General features: G+C 39.5%; 1 protein-coding gene across 1 annotated transcript in view; it reads right to left on the bottom strand.

Annotated features, from left to right (window-relative positions):
- dlgap2a (discs, large (Drosophila) homolog-associated protein 2a) overlaps positions 1–24,415 on the bottom strand; it is a 269,222-nt gene that overhangs the window by 57,672 nt on the left and 187,135 nt on the right. The window contains exons 4-6 of the mRNA XM_062041907.1: positions 19,540–19,608; positions 14,394–14,547; positions 8,069–8,285 (exon numbers count right to left, since the gene is read on the bottom strand). Of these exons, the coding sequence (XP_061897891.1) occupies positions 8,069–8,285; positions 14,394–14,547; positions 19,540–19,608 (440 nt within the window). The remainder of the gene's footprint in view (positions 1–8,068; positions 8,286–14,393; positions 14,548–19,539; positions 19,609–24,415) is intronic.

Here is a 24,415-nt window from a genome sequence, read left to right as displayed (position 1 = left end):
TTGTGCCGTCAGTGGCTACATAGCCGCTTTTAATAGCACTGATTATCAGGAAGAAATTATAATTACAATCCAATGTTTACAGAAAGGCACTGCTTCTCAATTATTGTCTGTCATGACCCCCAGGGGAACAGGAATTCTCGCGACCCCTGTAAGTTACTTTAAAAAAATTGATAATAACATATTTATCTGTTCAACGCAATGTGTGACTTACATTCTTTGTACAACATATGCTTCTAAATAACTTCTCCACCTTATCACCTCCGTTAGCACTGCACACGTGTGTTCCTGTGTACATACTACTTTTACTGGGTAGAACAGGGAGTCTGTTAATTAAGTTGAGCACTGCTGCCACCTATCTGCAGGCTTGTTTATAATTTTAAAATGAATACCAAAAGTGTAGACAGAAAGAATGATAATCTCCCCTGTTTCTCACAACCCCCCTGACACCTCACCACCATCCCACAGGGGGTCCTGACCCAATATTTAAAAAACACTGCAATAAGGCTGAGTTTGAAATGTACAAATTATTCATGACATCACTCATGCACTATTATCAACTCATTGTCACAATTATAGATCATATTCACACAATAAAGTACAGTACTTCCCAGGATCATTATACAGGGGTACATCGATTTTTGTGCGCCCCATTTTTCGTATGGTTCGGTTTTCGCAAATATTTTCGCCAAAATTTGGTACCAATTTTTCATTAATTTATTTCAGGACACAATGAACCAAAAATATTCTTCATCTACACAATTTAAGGAGAAACATACATTTCCAATACAATATTGTCATACTGTATATATATATATATATATATATATATATATATATATATAAAAATTGTGATAGTAAAAGAACATTTTAAAAATGTGTCCGAAAAAGAACAGGAAAAAGCCAAACTTATACCATCCTTCCTCATCACTAAAATATAATAATCTGATAATTGATCAATAATACAATACCTAATCACCTGATATATAACACTATTCAGTATATTATTACAAGATATATATCATATATAATGAATAATCGACATATACTAATAATAATAATCCCACTTATCATTACATCACTTTTGTAATATGTATCAGTTATTGTATGACCAAACAAACAAACAAACAAACAAACCAAAAAAGCAAACAAACAAAAAAACAAACAAACAAGTCCGTTTGCTCGTGCCACAACAAAAAATCCCATGCATTACAAAATAAACCACCATGTGGCCATATCAAGTTGCTAATACGAGCACCTTGATAAAAAAAGGTGAGAAATCCTACTGAATTCCAGAAAGAGCTTGCACCAATGGTACTTTCCCCGCCCCCTTCTCCCTCTCCGCTCCTTGCCGTCTTCGCCAACAAATCTTCAATAAAGGTAAAAGTGATGTAAACTTTTCATTTATATATTTAATTTGTCATTTTTATATAGTTTTCTGCATGTATATTATAACAATTATTCTCTATGAAATGTGTTTTGCGTTCATATTTGTGGGTGCCTGGAACAAATTACTTGTACATAGAAGAATTGCTCCCCTTTTCATTTGATACCTGTATGGTTTTCACCGGAACTATTGGAGCGCATGACAAACAAAAACCGAGGTACCACTACAACTAGGGATGGGTACCGTTCACATTTGATATGGTACCAACTGGGAACCCATAATACTACTCAAAGGTACCAATTTTCAGCACTTTTGTGTGTGTTAATAAATATTAATTATTTTTGTCAATAAAATAAAATGTTTAATTGCAACATTTAAAAATGAGCTGATTATGACAACTGCAGTCCAGTTGTTATATCTTGTTTTATTATAACATTTCTAAGTCTCATTTGCAAGTATGACATTAAGTTGAAATTACAGTTGCTAGTCCAATACATTAGATGGCAGTAGTGTATAGTTTATAGTGTGTTTTTCTGGAGGGTTTTTGCGCTCTAAAGGTGTTAATAATTTAAGTATTGTACTTTTTACGCACCAGCTGCTCGTTTGTAACGTGCATCTCAGTTGTACTTTTCATTAACAAATTTGGAGGTGTTGAAATCGCCAATTAAAATTGCTAATGCTCATCAGTAGCAAATTAATGGGAAAGCCAAAGTATAATATAATCAAGCTCGCACATTTTTGGAAAAATGGAGCCTTACATTACTTACGTTGCATCGATTTTTGAGTCAACTGCTTTGTTGGCATTGAAAATTGCAACATTATCTAGAGGTAAAGGTAGTTTGGCTGAGTCCCCTCAGTGCTGCTGGAGTGAAGTGCGAAGAGTCGGCAACCAGGCATGACGTTATGCGCAAACCAGGTACAGCAACATGGCACCGTTAGAGTTTACGTGAATCCGTAGGACCGGCGGGATTCGGTTGGTGCCAAAAAAGTACCGCATTCGGTACCCATCCCTGACTAAAACCGTTATCCCGTGGGATTACATTCTCAGCTTTTTCATTCCTGAGCACAACAATGAGATGAGATAAAGACATACACAGTCAATTAAATGATCTTCCAACATAAAACTTTATTACTGTTATGAAATACTTGTGACTGAATTACCGAGTATTTTTCAATGAAATTATTTGCCATCAAATTAATAGCTCTGTATAAGTAATCTGAATGTGAATAATAATTGTGTATGGGAATATATTAGAGCAGGGGTGCCTGAAGTTGTGCCAGCAGGCCAAATATAGCCTCCCAAATTCATTCTTACCTCTTCTAAGCTCACATAATCATCTCTAAGGTTGACTAGTTGCTATTTATCAAGCACAACGATCTCCACTATTTTTTATATGGCGCTATGGGGCTAAACTCCTCACTAATGGGGCTGTACACCTAAAGTGGACCTATGATGATATTCCCCTTTTCTGACTTATAGATGTTGCTACAATGTTGGATACTCACAATAACAAATGCCAAATTGTCAAATCAAAAGGTTCATGCTCTTGGGCGTTAGCTTGCACGCAGTTATGGATGCCCCGGATACTACAGTCTATTTTTTAACAGTGAATACAGTGTGATGTAACAGTGTGGTGGAAGTACTTGTATGGTCATTTTTAGTTAACGTGTCGGCTAGCCCCCCACCCAGCTCTGTATCAATCCAAGAGTGGGCAGGTTTACTTAATGTTATGAATATGAAGTTTATTTTCTGGAAAACTAAATAGAGGTGATGTTTGTCTTCAAGATATATATATTTAACAGTGTACATTTATTTTTAAAAGATACAATTTGATTATTATGGAGATGGTGGGTCAAGGAGGGTTTCAGTTGCAATCTAGAGGAAACGTCTCAAAAAAACTGCGTGCAGACACGCTAAAAACATAAGTATTGTGACCGTGGAGCCAAATTTTATACATAATTTACACCAAATCATGTCCATATAACATAGAACATAAAGAAGTATTTTAAATGTAAATTTAAAAAAATCCCAGGTCCCCTTTAAAAATCACCCGTTCCCCCCGCCCATATTTTCACTTTGTCCTCTGGAGACAAACAATTCAGGCACCCCTGTATTGGAGCATGAATATGAACTAGAATTTAAGACATCAACGCTACAGTATTCCAGATTCCAGAATGTAAAATGACGTCATATTTCCTACTACTTGATCAGTCAGGGAGCTCACATAGTAAACATCCTTGCATTTAGTAGTTATATGATAACTGTCCAAATGATCTCACTCCAGCTTGAAGTGAAATTGCATACGCATCCAGGCGAAGGGAATGAATGTTTCCATTGTCACTGTAAGTACGTTCACCTCTGAATCATCTTTTGTCCTGTCTTGTCTTTAAGTCGTCCAAAAGAGTTTCTTAAATAATTGAGTAATGTTATTCTTCTTCTGCTACTAAGTCTTTGAACCGAGCAGTCATTTTCTTGCAGTCCGCATCCTTAGAATATAACATTTTCTGTAAATATTTCAATTTATAATTGTTCTGTACATCTGTCAGAGCTGAATGTAATTCTTAGAGTATGATGGCTCTTGCTGCTACAAATACAGTTCATCTTTGCAGAATTTCATGAGAAAGTCCTTGCTTTGAATGCCAAAGATCTCATTACATTTGGATCAGTGCATTGCTTTGGCAGCTATTTACCATGAGTTATCGATATTCTTTGTCGCTACATTTTGTCTGCCGAGACTTAAGCACTTGCTCACAAAGTGAGAGATACATATGTGATTTCTGCACTGTTGTACTCATATCTCCCACTCCAAAGTTCAACACTGGCACTCCTTTGCACAGATTCTTGCCTCTGTGTTCTTTTCTGCCATCGGTACCACAGAAAGGCTTCCTCGTACGAAGACCCATCTGGACTATCTGAGATCTTTTCCTTCACAAACCCCCCATGCGCTTGGGAAAATTCAGCTGACTCAGGTGGCTTTTCAGTCATCTCACATGGCTTAATGCTTGCCTGGACTATTGATGATGTCACAGTGTCCTCCAGATCAAGTGGGAATGCATCAGAATCAGGTGATGAACGATCTGGTGCTGGACTTATGGGTCCAAAGTCCATTTCTAAAGAGGTATCAGGGGATAGGGAACTAGGGGGCGATATTGTGACGGTGACCTGTGGTTGAGGGGCTTTCTGTATTATTGACAATCCACTTTGAGGCTCAGAATTTAAACAAAATTCTGTAGCTGATTTCAAAAAGGTACTATCTGTTGACCAACAGTGATCCACAGGACATGTTGTGTCAGGGCTTGCAATGAGTACTGGTGAACCAGCACAATCTGATTGGATGACAGCATTCGAATCCTGAATAGAAGGAAAGTCAAGACTTGCGTGAAATGGCTCTGGTTCAGGATCCATGAACACTGAATCCAGATCCTCTTGATCTAGGGAGGTCAGCATCACTAGGTCAACGTGAACCAGATCAGCATGATATATTGGGGTGTGATCAAGAGGTTCGGGAAGGGGTGGCCACTCAGAGTCTCCTGAGTCTGGTTCAGTGTTTGGTCGATTTTGTGCTGAACTAGATGAAAAGGAGTAGTCTGGTTGTACTTGCTCTGTGAGAGGATTTGTGGTGTTGTCTAGAAATGGGACTATGGGGTCAGAACTTGGATCACTGTCAGTTGGACTACAAGGGCAATCTATGTCAAAGTACTCTGTCACCGCAATGGCAGGACATTTATCCATACTACCTGATGGAGTAACGTCAGGTTTACTTGTGGGTGCATCAGAAACTAAAAACTGGCTACCATCAGTCGTGTGGGATGTTGATGCCATTGGTAAGTCTGCTGCTTTTGGCTCTGAGACCCTTGGATCAATTTTAATTGAATGATCGGGTGATGTATTGGTTGGAGACTCAGGCCTTTGATCTGACTTGTCTCCAACAAAATGCTCCAGAAATTCAAAATCTGATGTTTTGCCAAATCCATATTCTTCTGGTGGAGACACAGTAACAACAGGGACTGGATATGGACGAGGCATTTTATGTCTCTCAGTGCTCTCCAAGTCTGGGGAGCGTGGTTTATCATTGGAGGGGTTGTCACTGATTTGCTCTGGAGTGATTGCAATCTTTTGGTCCACTGTCACTGAAATATGGGGCCTTTCAGGAGATTTCTGTAATGGAAGTGCCGGCTCAGAAGTGAGAGACTCCTTAGCGGTAATGTTAGACAAGATCCTAGCATCTGGGTCAAACATCTCTGTGTCTGTGATTGGTACATCCAATGGTTCTGGTTTGGATTCTTTAACTAAGCACGGGATTATTGGATCCAAAGAAAGTGGAATGGCACTTTCCACATACATTGACTGTGGACGCGCAAGAATACTTGGGTCCATAGAGAGCTGCTTTGGCAGTTTTTGTCGCGACCCTTTCTTTTTCTCCTTCTCATCTGGACAATTGACTGCAGCATCTGCAGTGCTTTGCCGCACCAAAACCTTGCTTCTGGCCTGAGTCCCCACAGAAACTTTAGATACTTTTGTTTTCCCCTTAGCTCCCCCAGTGCTTCGATCTGTCCCAGAGGTTCCAAAACCTTCATTATTGGCTCCTGCTTCAGCACTTGCTCCAACCTCTCCACCTGCCGGTATGTTACAACTTTGGGGAGACCACGTGTTGTAATGCTTTGTGAAGGTGTTAAAATTAGTATTGAAAGCACGAAGCTCTTTACAAAGGTCCCGTCTGAGTTCAGCCAGCTCTCGACGCATGGCAGATACCTCCTCCTTCCACTGCATGCTAATAGCTGCAGCCAAGTTTGCTGATTCTTTAATACTGGCCTGTATGGCTTTTGGTGAAGGCCTGTCTGATGCAGTAGGTCTGGGGGATCTGAAGAGGCTTGGAGAGACAGGTGGTCCAGACATTGGTTTGGCTTTAGCAACCATATTATCTTGGTGGTAGGGCCTGTCTCCTCTGATGGGGCAGCCTAGATCATCATGGGCCAAAGGGGATTTTTCTGCTCCCAAATCCTTATGTGCCCTTGCTTGCTTGGGTAAACAAGAGTCTTCCTGCACATAATTTCTGTCTGGAAGACAAATGTAAATACGTATTTGTAATATGGCCAAAGGTGTGAGCAGCTGGGGAGGATGTGGTTTTTATTGCCACAGAGCAGTAACATTAAGTCATGCCATGAGTCAAAATAAGATTGTATCATACATTTACAGTGTGAATGTTTTTATTGCTATTGCCACAATTTGCTCACTGAATAATTTGCATGTATGTTAAATATTTGGTAACTCCATGATACGTTACTGCATAATGTTGATTAAGCGCTCCCATTTTGACTCATTTATGTTGATGGATTACACTGCCTTCTCAACATTATTTTGTAGCATGCATTCTTAACATCTTTTCAATGCACAAAGCAAAACCTCCTAGCCCCTTGAACCCGAAACAAAATGATCTATAATTTATGGGATGCTTAAAAAAATACTTGCATGCCATTCAGCTATCAGCTAATATACAGAAGTATGTACTTTGTGCAATAAAAAGAGGCAAAGATGAGCAAAGCTTCCAAACCTTTTCCCACCAATTAGGAAGTATAGTATGAACCCTATTGAAAATGTTGTTTCCAGTTTGACTCAGACATTCAAAGCTGATTGCTTCATGTCCAAAATGAATAAATCCCTCAAATGCCAAGTCCTGTCTCTTAAAAAGCTGATTTAACTCACTCAGATTGGAGATCGGTTTACCGAGAAAGCAGTGTAAGCAAGAACCAATAGTGACCAAGTATTAATAAGCACATCTCCAGATGGACACACCTCTAACCCTCCCTACTGTTGGGAGGAAACAGGTGGAATCCATTCACACTTCTTTTGTGGTCACATTTTTTCTTCTTTTCTTCTCCCGGCCTTCATCTGTGCTTGGACATCTTTTTTTTCCTTGAGAAGCCATTAATCGAGGGAAGTCATGAAACCACTGGCAGCAGCTTAATCACGCCTTAGTACTAGAAATAAATGGATGTGTCAGCTGAGAAGGTTTGGATTTAGCAACGTAAAAATGTCTTTGATGGATGATTAAACATTGCAAACCTTCAAAAATGTGTACATTCAGTGCCAGCTGTTATTTATTCACGTTGCATAATTGTCATGTGATCTGATATCGTGTAAACAATGGATTTTGCATTTACTGATAAGACCCTAAGATGAGAGAAATATCACAGTGACATTTAAAGATTTGCAGCTCATGTCTAAGTGGAAAACTTGTACGACACTTTCACCATTTCTTTGCCCATTTTAACAATAAAAAATCAGTGCATATACCTGGCGGCATAATAGAGAAAGTCAGATATAAAATGTACCGCAGAAAGTTATTGAGAATCTGGCCTGATTTTTCTATCTTGAGATTTTCAATAGGGTTCATAACTTTACTTTCTGATGCATCCAGTGGACAAGCAGATGAGGCACCGCATCCAAAATACAGAATGACGAACTTGCACAGCTCAGAGGTTGCAGGAACGACAATACTACATTGATCAAAATGGAAATACATAATAAACCATGCAAGGATCATGAGAAACCTGACAGTATGACAATTGTATGCCTCAATTTCCAGCCATGACCACATGTTCAAAGCAAATAATATGATAATCAGCTGTTCTGTCAGCACTGTACACACGCACATATTCAACAAATAGATTGTACTCTTTTACCTGTAGTCGATCTGATGGTGGAAGTGACCGTGGAGGCCATGGGTTGGATGCATTCATCATCTTGAGAGTAGCCGGCTTGGATTGCACGCAGGTAACTGTGGCTCCGGGTTCGGAAGCAGCCGGGTAAGTCTAACGCATCCATGGCCTGGGATTCTACCTCGCTGAACACCGACTCACAAACCGATTCAAACTGTCCATTTATTTCTGTTTCACTCACCTGGCAGGAAAAAAACATGGGAAAGGAGAAAATGGATATCTTTAAAATTCCATCCTAAAAATTCCATCTATCCATCCATTTTCTGGAGCATATTCCAGCTGATTTCGGGTCACAAATAGACATTAACACTCAACATTCATGCCTATTGACAAAGTCTTCAATCAACCTAACATGTATATTTTTTTAATACGCATTTTTAAAAAAATGCTTTTTGGCCTCTTTTATACACGCAAAATGTTTCTATATCATACAATTGAAGTTTTTGGAAAATTCCAGTCAGGATGGAGATTTTCAAAAACTTGTGTGTGCAACATTATTTCATATTTTTAAACTTTATTTAACAAACATTAAGATAATGACTCGCAAAGGTTTGTTTCATGTTGGTTTCAACTGCGCATGACAGTGGACAAAGATTTTTTAACCCTACTCTTGTGAATGGAGAATTTCTTTGAGCACCAGAGTGTGGAAAATGTGCGTTTCTGAAAATATCCGTGTCCATAATAAGGCAGAGGTGTGGACTCGAGTCACATGACTTGGACTCGAGTCAGACTCGAGTCATGAATTTAGAGACTTTAGACTCGACTTGACAAAATGTAAAGAGACTTGCAACTCGACTTAGACTTTAACATCAATGACTTGTGACTTCACTTGGACTTGAGCCTTTTGACTTGACATGACTTGCTACTTTCCCCAAAACCTAAAGCTTAAAAAGTTATTTGGGAGCGCTCCGTAGCTTTAATTTTGTACGTGTCTGTCTATCAGCGTGTGTGCTGCCTGTCAGCGTGTGTGCTCTCAGTACAACAGCCAATCAAAATAGATCTACATTGTTTTCATCACACAGCATTCAGCCAATCAAATTGCAGGACAACCAATGAACAAGAGTTGTCAAACAACGCGCCAGTGAGAAAGATTTATACCAAAGTTGGTTTCGTTCGGGTATAAAAACTACGACTTGGTCAAAGAATTGCCGTATGCAAATTACGCAGTTCGAATATTACAGACGGACACGCAACAACTTTCAACTTCGTTCGACATTTGAAGTTGCACAAAGAAGGGTAAGTTTTGAATGTAAGATAACGTTTATTGGCTAAGTAACATGACTTTTATTTGCTGTGCAGTTAAATCAGTGAGGCTGTAAACTCACTGCTAACGTTATAACCATAGACATCTTATAAGTAGACGCAGCATCGAGGGCTACTGCCTACTGGCGCAGACGAGACGCGGGGCCGCCATCTTGGAGTGGTGATCCGCTCCACTCAGTGCAATTCATTTGGCAGGAACAATGAACTGTCAGTGCATTTAATTCATTTTACCTCACTGAATACCACTCATTTTCATGCGCTTTTTTGTCATACGTGTAGCTATGATAAAGGACACATGTTTTGGAGTGTTTTATTATTCATAGTTTGCTTAACAGTAATATAATATTCTTATATGCTATAAGTGACCAGACGTCCGAGATCAAAACTGGGAATATAAGCCCAGAGAAGGGGGAAAAAAACGGTCAGCTATTTTTAAGTTGAAGAAACAATATGATTACGTTATATATACATGCGTATATCCTACATAAACAATGTATGAATACATTAGATATCTATATATCTTATAGACCGTATCTCTGTTGCTGCAGCAGCAGAGAGTTTATTCGGTCTTGACACTTTGTATTGATATTTTGTATTACATTCTTCCCTTAAATGATCATGTTTACAGTGATTGTTATATATGTATTTTGTATGTATTTCGCTTTGGATAAAAGCGTCTGCCAAATACTTGAACATATACAAACACCTGAAAGTCTTTATATCAGCTAAAACCACCAATCTGTTTCACTGGATTCAGAATAAAACCAAATGCTGTCTTACCCAACAATGTTAGTATTTGAATATTGTTACTTGAAGACTTATTCCTGGTTACAATTATACTGTTAAGAAAGTATTGTCTTATATTTTGCCTAAAATGAGAATGCACCATAATCAGTGGCGGCTGGTGAATTTTGTTTTAGGTGGGGCTGAAAGTTTGTAAACCAAACCCCTGTAGGGGTGTCATCCTCCCCCAGAAGATTTGTTTGTGATTTTCACATACAAATATTGAAGATCTTTGCTCCTTCTCAACTCTGTGGTAATGTTATTTTCACAAAATACAACCAATAGTACCAATAGTACATTAATGTTAAATCTTACTTGTGAAAAGTAATCCCCCGACTCCTATTTTCAACAGTTCGCTCATTTGAGCAGGAAAACGCTGAACACCATCTTTGTTTTGTACCTGTCAACTGTCAGTTTAGGCTGCTCGCCGGCTCCTCATCACCACTTCAAGATGCAAATTGCTCGCGTCACAGCAACCAATACTGCGTCTACTTATAAGATATCTATGGTTATAACGTCATTGCAAACACGGCAATATGTTGCGTCCACTGCAGTTCGCTACCTTATTCATACTTTTTATCAAGTGATTTTTTTTAAGCAGGGTTGCATGAGGTACCTATACTTAACGTTACGTTAGTCAATGTATCACACACAATAACGTAACGTTAGACGGCGGTCAGCAGCACAGCGTATTTTAGCCACCTACAAAAAGACAAACAGTCAAATAAAGGTCAGTTAAAATGTATACTATGTTAAGAATATGTGTACATATTGCATAGGGCCCTGACATCTAAAAAGTACAACTCTGTTCATTGTTATGTTCATGTATTTGTTATGTTTTTCATGTGTACGCACACATAAACACACATACAGTATGAGATGAGATCAATGAGATAAGGTAAGAACAGAATAGAAACTGCTGTGGAACTAGTTACAATGCAATATGCCATGGAAATACAATGTTAACACTTTTGTACAAATAAGTACAGCTGCACTTGTTTTTGCAAATGTGTTTATTCTGTAAAGGAATGAGTTAAATGTTTAAAATTGTTTAAACTATTAAAATGACTGGTTAATAGTGCTATTATGAATTGCAATGTCAGGACTATTTTTTTTCTTGCTATTTCAAATGCACTTGTTTTAATAAATAAATACAGCGTTTTAAAAGCATACACAATCTGTGTAAAAATATTAATCTGTGGTTAAAAGGACTTGAAAGGACTCGAAACTCAAAATGCAGGACTTGTGACTTGACTTGAGACTTTCCAGTCTTGACTTTGGACTTGACTCGGGACTTGCCTGTCTTGACTCGGGACTTGACTCGAGACTTGAGGGCAAAGACTTGAGACTTACTTGTGACTTGCAAAGCAATGACTTGGTCCCACCTCTGCCATAAGGCCCTATGGCCCTAGCAGCTAAGCCCAGCCGACGTAGAAAGATAGGGGTGTTCAAATCAAACAAACAAATATTTTAAGTGTATAAAGTAAAGGGGCCTGATCTACTAAAGGTTTGCTTGAATTAAAACATGTGACAACTTGATAGCACACACAAAGCCAGGGACGGCGCTACGCTGGTTCTAGGGGGGAGGGGCTATAGCCCTGTCAGAAATCTGTTTAGCCCCAGTTGAGCTCCCTTACAATTTTAGGGCCCTATTATGCAAAAACAACTGTTCTTACATAATGGTACCTCTTGTTGTGTATTTGGGATCTGCATGAGTCCTGAAAATGTTACATCAAACTGTGGAGGCATTGCGGAGATAGCATTGTTTCAGGTATTGTAAAGTGCTGTATAAATACAGACCATTTACCATTTTTAAAACAATCTTGCCTTCCTTCATACTTCCTCCAATGGTGCCGTTTGGAATTCGCCCCATTTGTGACGTCCCACTTATCTATATATGGTTGAAATGGATAATAAGACTGCCCATTAAACGGGAAAACATTGTGGCAGCCAATCATTTCAGCGAATCTGGGTCCATCTTTCTGTGGCCAAGCAACCCACTCCATCTTTCCAAACGGCTATCAAAAGCCCAGCTCCATTTTTTGGCTGCCCAATCACAGCGCAAAAATGAACTTTTTTGTCCCGCCCCTCCGCTCGCTAAACCTATCCCATCCTTCTTAAACCTGCCTCTGGGCTAATTTCATCTTTTTGTGGCCAATCATGCAACCGGGTCAATCTTTCCAAATGCTTAGCAAATGTCTAGTTTCATCTTTTGGCTCCCCAAACTTTTTTGACCCGCCCCTCCAGAGCGATCATTAGTAAGTTGAGCTGTTTGCACTTCTCGTTGCAGCAATGCAGGTGCACTTTGTAGCCTATAGGTCTAATATTGTCCATCCATCCATCCATTTTCTACCGCTTGTCCCTTTTGGGGTCGCGGGGGTTCGCTGGAGCCTATCTCAGCTACAATCGGGCGGAAGGCGGGGTACACCCTGGACAAGTCGCCACCTCATCACAGGGCCAACTCAGATAGACAGACAACATTCACACTCACATTCACACACTAGGGCCAATTTAGTGTTGCCAATCAACCTATCCCCAGGTGCATGTCTTTGGAGGTGAGAGGAAGCCGGAGTACCCGGAGGGAACCCAGTCACGGTGAGAACATGCAAACTCCACACAGAGTTCTAATATTATTTCACTATTAATAATATCTTAAGCTATTTTGTTGTGATCCGAAACAATATTGCCAATGCATAGTTGTCTGTTTTTATTAATTATGCATACGGATAAAGACACTTGTTGTCACATTTTGGATGTATTGTCTGGTTATTACCAGGCGTATAAGCGCGGTTTGTTGCTCTTCCTGTCACATTTGCACGTGAGACATTTTTGCCATCGTTGCTTGTGTTACTCTTAACTATGAATAATTGTTGGTCAAATTCAGGTAAACTCATTTTATTATCGAACATGTTTGCGCCATGTATCATAGCTGATTTTATTGAAAAATGAGAACTGAAGTTGGGAAAAATGTTTTCGCCCCCGCATGAATCGGTCAAGCTCCCCCCTAAACCCGGAAGAGAAAAAATCCTGGAGTTGTCCCTGCACAAAGCTGATATACTGAACTTGTGCGCAGAGGTTCTTGTCTCTAAAGTGAGAAAACTAAAGAGCACAATCCATTTAGTGTGTCTGTCTTCAAAGAATATGCTCAATATGTGCCCAGAATACTGGGAGGAGGAGAAGCACATGCAATTATTTAGCACACACAGTATGAATGACCAAAAATAAAACTGTACTGCAGGCACTATTTTTCGTCTTTATGTCTAGAAAGGACATGTCAGTTGCACAGAAATAGTTGCGAGAAAGGAGGCGATTGCGCTGCAGCTTGTCAACATATATGGACTGTCAAAAAAAAAAAAAAAAGTGATATATATCGTCTGTTCAGCAATATCATTTTAGATTATTATAGCTGCTGGATGACCTAATGGCTTTATTAAAACAAATTAAATGGATACTTTTGGTGTCTACTGATGGTTTTAGTTTTTTATATAGGAGATATTGTTAAGACATCTCCTTTATGAAAAATGTTTTTCTTGGCTCTGGAACATTCCAGCACACACTGATTGCCAGCATCTTCCATGAGCGCATCTTCAGCGCGGTTAAAAAGTGGTTTCCATGGTAGCTCGGACTGCAGCAGTTATCTAGTGCACACGCAATCTTAGTAGTTCACACGCAACATGTCCACGAATAGATAACGTAATTTTATCGTTTTCGCACACTGTTTAGCTCGTGTTATTTGTATCTTAATAGTTTAGGCCCTAAATGTGAAAAATGACTGGTGATTGGTCAGCTGCTGCGTGCTGTTAATCATTGTCATGTTGTCAAGGCAGCCCTAGAAAGCCCATCAATTCACTTGTAGGTAGTCTGAAGGGACAAACTTCAGCCTGAGTGGCCGTCTTCCGCCTGACACTAGTGTTTGACTTGTCTCCATTCAATATAGAACATTATATCTGGACGTTAAAAAGTGCAAGTGACTAAAACAGTCCTTTGAAAAAGTGCAGGGGACATGCTTCCCCACTGCCTACCCCTCTAAATGACATCCGTACCACAAGATAATGTAAATAGATGAGATGATTTGTGTACTTGTGTCCCATGCAACAACACAAAGTGACTTAGGTGTAAGGGCATGGACTGTGTTGTTGTAACATTGTGTACTGAATAGCGTGGTGACTAACCAAACGACTGACATGAGTTAAGTTGCTTGCAAAAAGTAACAAGTAAGAAGACACAGAGTTTGGTGACTCACCTGACTCACCTGGCTAACACAGCTTGCCTGACTGAGGGTGCTGACTGCTCGCATGTAGCTTTGGTTCCTGGAGCGAAACTTTGGGGAGTTGCAGTTTGCAGAGGGGTCCAGGGCAATGCTTGGGTGCATGGCTGTTTGCATGTGGTAACTCTGACTGGACACATAGAAAGACAAGTAGGCCAAGAATGGCACTTTTAGGCAAATAAATATGATCTAATAACTAATACAGGATGACTTGAGCGTGCTGTGCAAGGCACTGTGCTTCCCCTGGACAACCTGAAGTTTGGAGGGAAAGAGTTTAGGACCTTTCTTCCTCCATGAAGAGACCCACCCTCTGTGCAGCACTGTCCTTAAAAAGGTGATTGGATTTATGCTGTGCTGAAACATCAAATCAATCTGTGCAAATGAGGGAAATGAAAATTAGGAGCTAGTTAGCAGGCAAGCACTTCAGGGAGCACCCCGTTATCCACCGCATCAATTAAACGTGCCAACCAAGCAGAGGAAAAGAGATGTTCGGCGCACCCAGCAACCAGAAGGAATATCCCAAAGAAAGAAAATGATTCAGTAAATAAATTCCAAGAGAGTTAGACTAGGATTACAAATGTTCTCTCTGCAGGATTGCTTTCTAATAGCAGGTAAGGATGAGTTAGAACCCTTCAATGGTGATAAATATTTGGCAGTAAATTAAAATGCCAGTGTGATTAAAAAGAAAGCTCTTAGACTTAGTATATGCCTTTCTGTTGTAGAATGTCCTTGTTCCACATTTGCAAAGTCATTCAAAAGGAAAAGTTCAGACACCCACACTCGAATTAAGTGAAATAATGATAAAATAATCACAACACAAAATTTACATAATGCTGTTTTTATTTTCAATCAATATTATGCTTCATGTTGTGTCACTGTTAATCAAACCTGTTGTGGTGGAAACTCTGAAGCACCTGTAAATCTAAAGTTGCACAAAACTAAATCGAACTGCTGTCGTGCGTGGCGCAAGACAGCTCAGCTAAGCGAGCATTTGACAAATTACCCCTGTGCACTGTGTTGCCAGATGGGAAATGTCAAATTATCGTACCAGAAGCTAAAAATTGTTGCATTTCAAGGAAAATTGTTGTACATACCTAGTACGACGATTTGTTAGATAAAAACATTGCCACTGGAATTCATGCCCCCCCTGCATCTGCGCAAACGTTTCTATCCAAAGAATGCGGAAATGTTATTGCACATCGAAGGAATCTTACACGTGAGTACGATGGTTACACTGATAAATAACACTATCTTTTTTTTCCATTTAATATACATGTTTCACTCTACAAAACTTCAAATTTATTATTTTTTAAAGTAGTTTTTTTGCTGTTAAACAGACCAAACATAACCTAATATATCATACACTAGATTGTTTAATAACTTGTAGTGTAAAACATGTATATTAAATGACAAAATATAAACAAATACATACAGTATTTAGGGTAGCAGTTGTACTCAAGTGAAAGATTCCTATATTGGCAGTTACATTCCAGCATTCCTTAGATTCATACGCATGCGCAGATGCAGGGGTTTTATGAATTTCAATGGAGAGCACGCCTTGCAAGAACACTTGGAATACATTTTTGCTTCTTTTTTGTGTATTCAAGTGGTTATGAATGTTAATTTGTTCAATAATAAAACTATTTTTTTTAAAATATTCAACATAAAACACAGAGCTTCTGGGTCTTATTTGCAAGAATGCATTCATTTCTGTGTGTCCTAGCTGTGTTGTCATAGTCAGGAAGTAGCATTTGCCATTAAGTTGATAGTGTCCATCTTATGTTTTGTTGAGCCCTTTAAAGTGTTTATATTGTAAATACTGTACAGTAGTCTACCTATTTCACACCAGCTGTTTGATTGTAACGTGCATCTTAGTTGTATTTTTGATTACTAATTTGTTTGTGTCCATGTAAAAAGGATAATCCTAATGAGTAGCATGTATATGGCATATCCAATGTAAATTAGCATCGATTTAGTGCATTTTGAAAAGTGGAACCTTACTTTTGAATGTTTTCGATCAGGCATGCTCGCTTTGTTGGTTCTCGAGCTGGTGCAGAGTTTTTAACCAGACATGACCCTGCCTGCAATGAAGGTATGATAGTAAGGTACCATTAGGTTTTATGTGAATCGGTACTCGTTAGTGCAGACATAAATCACTCAATACACTGGCACAGAATTCCGAACCCATCTCTAATTGTAATGCAGTTTACCTTTACATTAATTAATTGTACTGTTGGAAAAAAAGCTGCCACTGACAGAACAGCGCCCCACCTATGTGACCTGTAGGATCAACATTCCAGAATATCAGTCATAATTAACCATCTTCTCTATCATTATGTATCAAGGTATTGCATCAGTATTATGTTCAGACTTATCTGTTAATACTCCATCCTTAACACTCCTTTTTTTGGCCCTACTCTGATACGCTCATTGTATTGTTGTTTACGGTTCGTGTTTCCGTGTTTGTGTTTGCTAATAGCAGCGTATTTAGGGGGTCACATTATTGTACACTATGGGTCTGATCTACTAAAGGTTTGTGCGTATTAAAACACTTGCAAACTTGATAGCACACACTAAGCTGATCTACTGAACATGTGTGCAGGGGATTGTGTCTCTTAAATAAGCAAAATAGAGAGCACAATCAATTTAGCATGTTTGTCTTCATTATTACTATTCAGTATTAGAACATCCACGGTATTGGGAGGAGAAAATGCAAATAAAACTATTTAGCATGCGCAATGTGATTAATCAAGACTGGAAATGTTCTGCAACCGCTGTTTTGCATCTCTATCTAGCACGGCTGGAGTGTACTAAATGGCTATGAGTAGAGGGGGTAATCGCACTGCAACGACTGACTGAAAAAGACAGAATGAGGGAATATTCCGTCTCTGTGCTTGTCAACATATTTGGAATGTCAGAAGTAAAAATATTAGACATGTATTCTATTTGGAAATATAAATGTATATTTAATAGCTGCTGAGTGATTTAATAGATTTAAAAAAGCCTTTTTTTTTTTTTTTTTTTAGATATATGCATACTAGTTCTAGCCATTAGGCTGTTCTAGTTTTTATTTTTATTTATTTTTATTATCTTTTAATTTTATTTTTTTAATACACTGTAGCACTTTGAGGTTGTTTGCTCAATGTAAAGTGCTTTTTACAAATAAAATATATTATTATTATTATTATTATTATGAGCAGAACACAGACCTTTTACATGGTACTGTGTATCATAATTTATATCATGTCCAATATATCATCAATACAATCAATTAGCATATCAGGTGTGTGTGCAGAGAAGCAAGGTGTGTTTTGGTGCCACGCAAGCGTGGCGCGATGGAGTGACGTCAGACAACGACTAGAGACCTGTGAGCGGATGCTATCTTGCTTCTGAGCAACTTTATGGATGATTATGTTACTTCAATTTTTCACTTTTTAGAATGGATTAATATTGGCCTGTGGATTACTGGTTCGGCAGACGCTGGACTTTGAGGGTCTTTTGAGGAGGAAATATTGTTGCGTTACAATCTTTTGTGTGGTGTTGCTTCTTTATTTGTGATTATTCCAAGCTGGTTATCACATCCTAAAGGGCTGAGCGATATGTTCTAAAATTAAAAAACAAATAAACTAGGAATTAGTTCAATGTTTTATTAACATTTTAAGTGAATTTAAAAAAGGAATTAAATTAGAAAAAACACAATAACAATATGTACATAAATTTGAGATTACATGAGAACGCACACACAAAGATGTGTCAGTTATGATTTCAACACTGGTGCGCCAACTATAGTATTAGAAGTTGTCAAGTTATCATCAACTTACCAATAAAGATGTTTAAGCAGTGGTCGCGTCCACCACTGGCTGTAGTAGTAGCAGGTGTTTTTCACACAGCTTCATGGCAAAATGACAAGCGGTAGAAAATGGCGGTAGAAAATGGATGGATGGATGGATATACTATATCACCTGACATCATTCGTTTGGGAAATGTTCAGCTCTGTATTTTAGAGTTGGTTTGGTAGTTTGAGGTGGCCATGTGTCCCAGAGGCAAGCACAGAAATGGCCCCAGAAGGGTGCAATGTGCAGGGCTGCTGTGTATAGAGAGCTGGCCCCTGGCTGGCATGGCTCCATGGAAGGGAAGTGTTTGTCCAGTGAAAGGTAAACATGATTTCCCCTTTTCTTCTCGATGACAGTGTCTCTGTCACATTACGGCAATTTCCGCGACTTTCCGTTTTTAGATTCTATTTTTAGCAAACATTGATTATATCTGAGATTCAGATGACGCGTAAATCTATGATTCTGTTTACCTCTGTAGCTGTTCCGCAATGTCTTTTTTTCTCTTTTGCCACGGCACCTGAATGAATGTGACCACACGTGTCTGTCATAATTACGACCGTCAGCTGGATAAAAAAAAGTACCGATAGCATCGATAGTCCAGAATTTTAACAGTCCGGACCAACCCAATAAGGAACTGGTATCTAAAAATAGCTGTACTCAGAATAAATCCCTAGTAAAAAGTCCAATAGTATTAACACTTTGTAGGTCGCAAAAAAAGACTACATTTAATTTAATGGCAAATACTACATCTTGACTATGCAACACCCCATAGCCTGTACACTACTGCCATCTAATGTCTTGGAATTGCAATTGCATGCAAAGTCTACTTTATAATACTTGCAAATGAGACTTAAACATGCAACAAATGAAGCTATAACAACCGGACAGCACAGTTACTAGTTATTATCAGCTTGGTGTTAAATGTTAGATAAAAAATGTATTGTATTATTAAACAAATTTACACACATTTATTAACACATAAACACACAAGCACACAAAAATACTTAATATTCTTACTGTTGAGTACATGTAACAATTTCCAGGTACCGGGAATTGGTATCGTATTAGATTTACATGTGAAATCCCTAGTCACTAGCATTGTGTAACTAATTATGTTCCACCTTAGTTCCACTGCGGTTTATGTGTGATTTATTTGTATCTAGTAACAGGGCAAGTTGACCTCCTTATTGGAAATGTCAGCAATGGTGGCAAGCCAGCCGCCTCCCACATCTGACCACTGCAGCCGGCAGCAACAAATAGGCAAAGGGAGGCACTGATCGTGTATTCACCTTAAGTCTGCAGCAAAATCGGTGATGTAGTTACGCATGTCACTGTTGATTTTATCCAGGCGATAAGAGCTGTGGGCAGAGAGGAAAACACAGTTACTGGGTCCCGCAAGTGGGAGTTGGATGGAGGTAACTTCTCTAGCCATTAGTCCAATGGAAGTTGCTTTGTATAGCAATTGTACTGGGCTCAATGTTTGCTTGGGAGTTTTCACCACCAACGTGCTGCAAACATTAGGGTGACAGAACATGACCGGCATGGTCTTTGTGTGACAATACAAAAGAGAATGTTGCCGTGACATTTAATTGGTTTACATCAGTGTGTGAATGTATGAATGTGTGTGTGTGAATGGGTGAATGTGGAAATAGTGTCAAAGCGCTTTGAGTTCCTTAAAAAGGTAGAAAAGCGCTATACAAGTACAACCCATTAAGGGTAGGGAAAATGTACACACACACACAAGAAATGTAATGAGTGTATTATGAATTTGGTCTCACAACAGGTGCACTCATAGACACACTGACAGACAAGCCCAAACACACACCCAAACACTACACACAATATTTCTTGTGCAGCCAATTACAGTCAGAGATACATTATTAGAGCCAAATAAAATTAGAAAGAAAAGTACCAGGCTCAAATACATCTGTGCAAAGACATTTACTACTGCCTGTAAGTGACCAGATTAGACATATTGTAAGACATACACTATGACCAACCGAGTGAATGAAGGGCGCCTCAACTGTCTCAAGGCCGGTAATTAAACCATAGCGCACATTTCCTTTTATGGTTCTACTGGCGCGTCCATGGTTATTAGCCAATCAGAGTTATTCGATCTAAACCTTGATAATTGAAAAACGAGTGAGGGACTATAATATATGTAGAAGTAAAACTTGCATATAATTAATCCCACTTGGGTATGGAATTCACCAGAGTTGCAATGGTTATTATGAGATTCCACGACCACTCCACCATGATGACATCACTGATGGAGTGGGTACATGTTAGACACCTTGCGCTCCTTCACCTTCCTTCCACTTGAGGACACTCCACAGGTTCATAATTGGACACTTGTCATTGTGGAGAGGTGTTTGGGCTCATTTGGCATTTTGAAAAACTGCCATGCCGGCTTCAGAATGTCACAGTACATGTGGGAATTCATGTCTGCCTCGATGAACCGCAGCTCCACGCACTCATGCAGCCCCCAAACAGAATTGTCCTAGTATTCACTTGTGTTGCCAGCTTTTTAGACAACAACTGTTTGTTTAGTAAACCTAAACAGTGGAACCTCAATTTACGAACCCCTCTTTTTGCAAACTTTTCGATTTACGAAGCATTAGATCCAGCCAAATACACTATATTGCCAAAAGTATTTGGCCACCTGCCTTTACTCACATATGAACTAGAAGTGCCATCCCATGGAATTGTCCAAAATGTTTTGGTATCCTGGAGCATTCAAAATTCCTTTCACTGGTACTAAGGGGCCAAGCCCAACTCCTGAAAAACCAACTCCACACCATAATTCCTCCTCCACCAAATTTCACACTCGGGACACAATGCAGTCCGACGTGTAGCGTTCTCCTGGCAACCTCCAAACCCAGACTGGTCCATCAGATTGCCAGATGGAAAAGCGTGATTCATCAGTCCAGAGAACGCGTCTCCACTGCTCTAGAGTCCAGTGGCAACGTGCTTTACACCACTGCACCCGACGCTTTGCATTGGACTTGGTGATGTATGGCTTCTGCTTAGATGCTTCTGCACGGCCATGGAAACCCATTCCATGAAGCTCTCTGCGTACTGTACGTGGGCTAATTGGAAGGTCACATGAAGTTTGGAGCTCTGTAGCAACTGACTGTGCAGAAAGTCTTTGCACTATGCGCTTTAGCATCCGCTGACCCCTCTCTGTTAGTTTACGTGGGCTACCACTTCGTGGCTGAGTTGTTGTTGTTCCCAAACGCTTCACTTTTTTTTATAATAAAGTTGACTTTGGAATATTTAGGAGCAAGGACATTTCACGACTGGATTTGTTGCACAGGTGGCATCCTATGACAGTTCCACGCTGGAAATCACTGAGAGCGGCCCATTCTTTCACAAATGTTTGTAGAAACAATCTCCATGCCTGAGTGCTTGATTTTATACACCAGGCCAAGTGATTAGGACACCTGATTCTCATCATTTGGATGGGTGGCTATATATTTTTGGCAATATAGTGTATGCCTCCTTTTGTGAACCCTGTCATTTCATACATTGTGTCCAGTTTGAAGCCTTTTTGTGGAGTCACTTGCGTAGTAGTAGTACACTACTAGTGCGTGCCTTTTCTGTGTTTTTTAGCCTTTGGATACATTCTGTCAAAAGGCTAACTCAATATGAGTCCCCAAAACACAACAGACCAGTGTGGAAAGAAGGTGGGAATCGCTGTGGAGTTGAAAAAAAGACTATTTGCAAGGAGTACATCAATGGTGCTCACAAGTATGGAAGAATTGATCAAAAACAGGCTTTGTAACCACAGCAAGTTTTAATTATGACACCGGACTTTTCTGGAAAAAGATGCCAAAGTGGACTTATATCACAACGGAGGAGAAGGCACTAGTGGGACACAAGCCAATAAAAGATTTGGCTTCTCATTGTCTCACACGGCCTCCTTCCTTCTCCCTCTCGTGTCTGCTTGCTTCCTGTTCCAGTCAGCTCCACATTTGCCGACAACAAGGTAAAGCAATTTTCCTTATTAAAATGTTTTCTTATTCTAGGATTATGGTTGTTAATGTTCAAGATTTTTGTGTTTTCAGATCGTTTGTGAGGGCAACAAAAGTATGTGTGTGTGGGCGTGTTGGCAGAGCGGCGCATACAGGACAGTTCAGCTAATTGTTGTTGTTTGTTAATAAAGATAAAGTTGATCCATCACACCCTTGTAATGGTTCTTTGATATACAATACTGTATATCACTTTATATTATGTTCAAAGTGTACAAACCTTGACTAAAATATGGACTTTTGTTGAGGGTAGAACCCATTATTCATGTTTATATTTTTTCTTATGGAGAAATTTGCTTCACTATAAGAACCATTTTATTTACAAACCGTGTTCAAGAACCACTCGTAAATCGAGGTTCCACTGTATGGCCATACAAGCTGTACACTGACTACTCTAGACTAGAGTAGAACGGTACCTCAACTTAAGAGTGCCCCAACTTAAGAATATTAAGAGCTGTCTCTCGGCTTAGTGTTATGCTTTAAGTTACAAGCAACACATTTGGTTACACGTAACAAATGCCAGAGTGAACCTCGTAAGATTAACCCAAAACATCTGGTCTTACTCAGTAGCATTAGTTTATAGCGGGAGAGTGACGTAATTTTGTTTTTCAACCATGGGAAGAAATTAAGTGGCTGTGAAGTAGCAGAAGAAGCAGATGATATTTGTTTGATTAGTAAAATAAAGAAAGAAGGCGGCGTGTTGTTAACTTGGCAAAGCAAATTGAGCGTATCACTGCTCATCTGCACCATACTGAAGCAGAATGAGTCTAACACCAGCCAAGAATGTTAAAATAATATCTAAACGGCACACATGTATCCATGAAGATATAGAAACGCTGCTGATGGTGTGTTTCACGTAGGAACAGCTGGAGGGAGATACTCTCCATGGAAAAAGTTGTACATTATTATAACATTACTTCACACAACTACTGCAGTTGTTAGTACACTCTATTTGATTGATTACATAAAATACTTTTTGTTAAAAACGATGTTTTACTTTTTAAAAGGCATCAAAATTGTGTTTTGGGGGACCAAGCACAGATTTTAATTTATTTCAATGGACATGCACCTAGGGATTAACCTGGCTCTTGCCACATCGCTGAGCTCCACAAGGATCTGGGCTCGAGGGCAATGCAAACTCCTTCAAGATAGCAAAACATAATAAACCAATCAGGATCGCCGGGCGGGATTTCATAGATGTGACGTAGCGCCGAGACGACTGTTTGATTCAAACAACGCAGCGAAGAATCATGTGCTGACATTGATTCTGCTATTGCAACTGTTTTGCGACATCGATCGTCTACTGACATTGCTGCGTTGTTTCAGTAAAAGTTCTCTAACTTTTCGCTCTGTCGTTATCTAACATGTCGGCTGTTCTGTTTTGGATTTCCCAGCGTCACGATTGAGTGGTTGAAGTAGCATGTCATTCAAGATAATTTACAAGGCCCCGCCTTCTGAAATACATCTCCTATTGAGAACTCCCAGATCCTTGTGTGGAGCTCAGCAAACTACAAGGATCTGGCGAGAGTCAGGTTACCTGGGGATAGGTTGATTGGAAACACTAAATTGGCCCTAGTGTGTGAATGTGAGTGTGAATGTTGTCTGTCCATATGTGTTGGCCCTGCGATGAGGTGGCGACTTGTCCAGGGTGTACCCTGCCTTTCGCCCGAGTTCAGTTGGGATAGGCTCCAGCACCCTCTGCAACCCGAGTAAGACAAGCGGTAGAAAATGGATGGATGGATGGATGGATGGATGGGCGATGTTGATTTGGGATACAAGTGTTTTGAGTTAAGAGCTCTGTCAGAGAACCAATTAAGCTCTGAAATTGAGGTACTACTGGATATCAAAGAATCATTTCCATAGTAATGCTGCTCGCCACATTGCAGTTCACTTATGGTCTCAGCGCATCTCAGATGTTAAAGTACCATTGAGTATTGTTATGCCCACAGTGTAACGCGGTGTTTCTTTGAATTTATTGTAAAAACGGCTCGTATCCTGTTTATGGGACTTCTCTCTATTATTTGTTTTGAACCAGAATTAGAAGAATCATAATATTTCGAAAAAGACGTCTAAAGCTGCTTCAGCGCGCACTAGGAGGAGGACAAAGACAACACTCAGTGACCTTTCCGGTACG

Source organism: Entelurus aequoreus, linkage group LG03 (genome assembly GCF_033978785.1).
Source record: "Entelurus aequoreus isolate RoL-2023_Sb linkage group LG03, RoL_Eaeq_v1.1, whole genome shotgun sequence".
Classification (NCBI taxonomy): domain Eukaryota; kingdom Metazoa; phylum Chordata; class Actinopteri; order Syngnathiformes; family Syngnathidae; genus Entelurus; species Entelurus aequoreus.
This window is presented reverse-complemented; position numbering and strand designations above follow the sequence as displayed.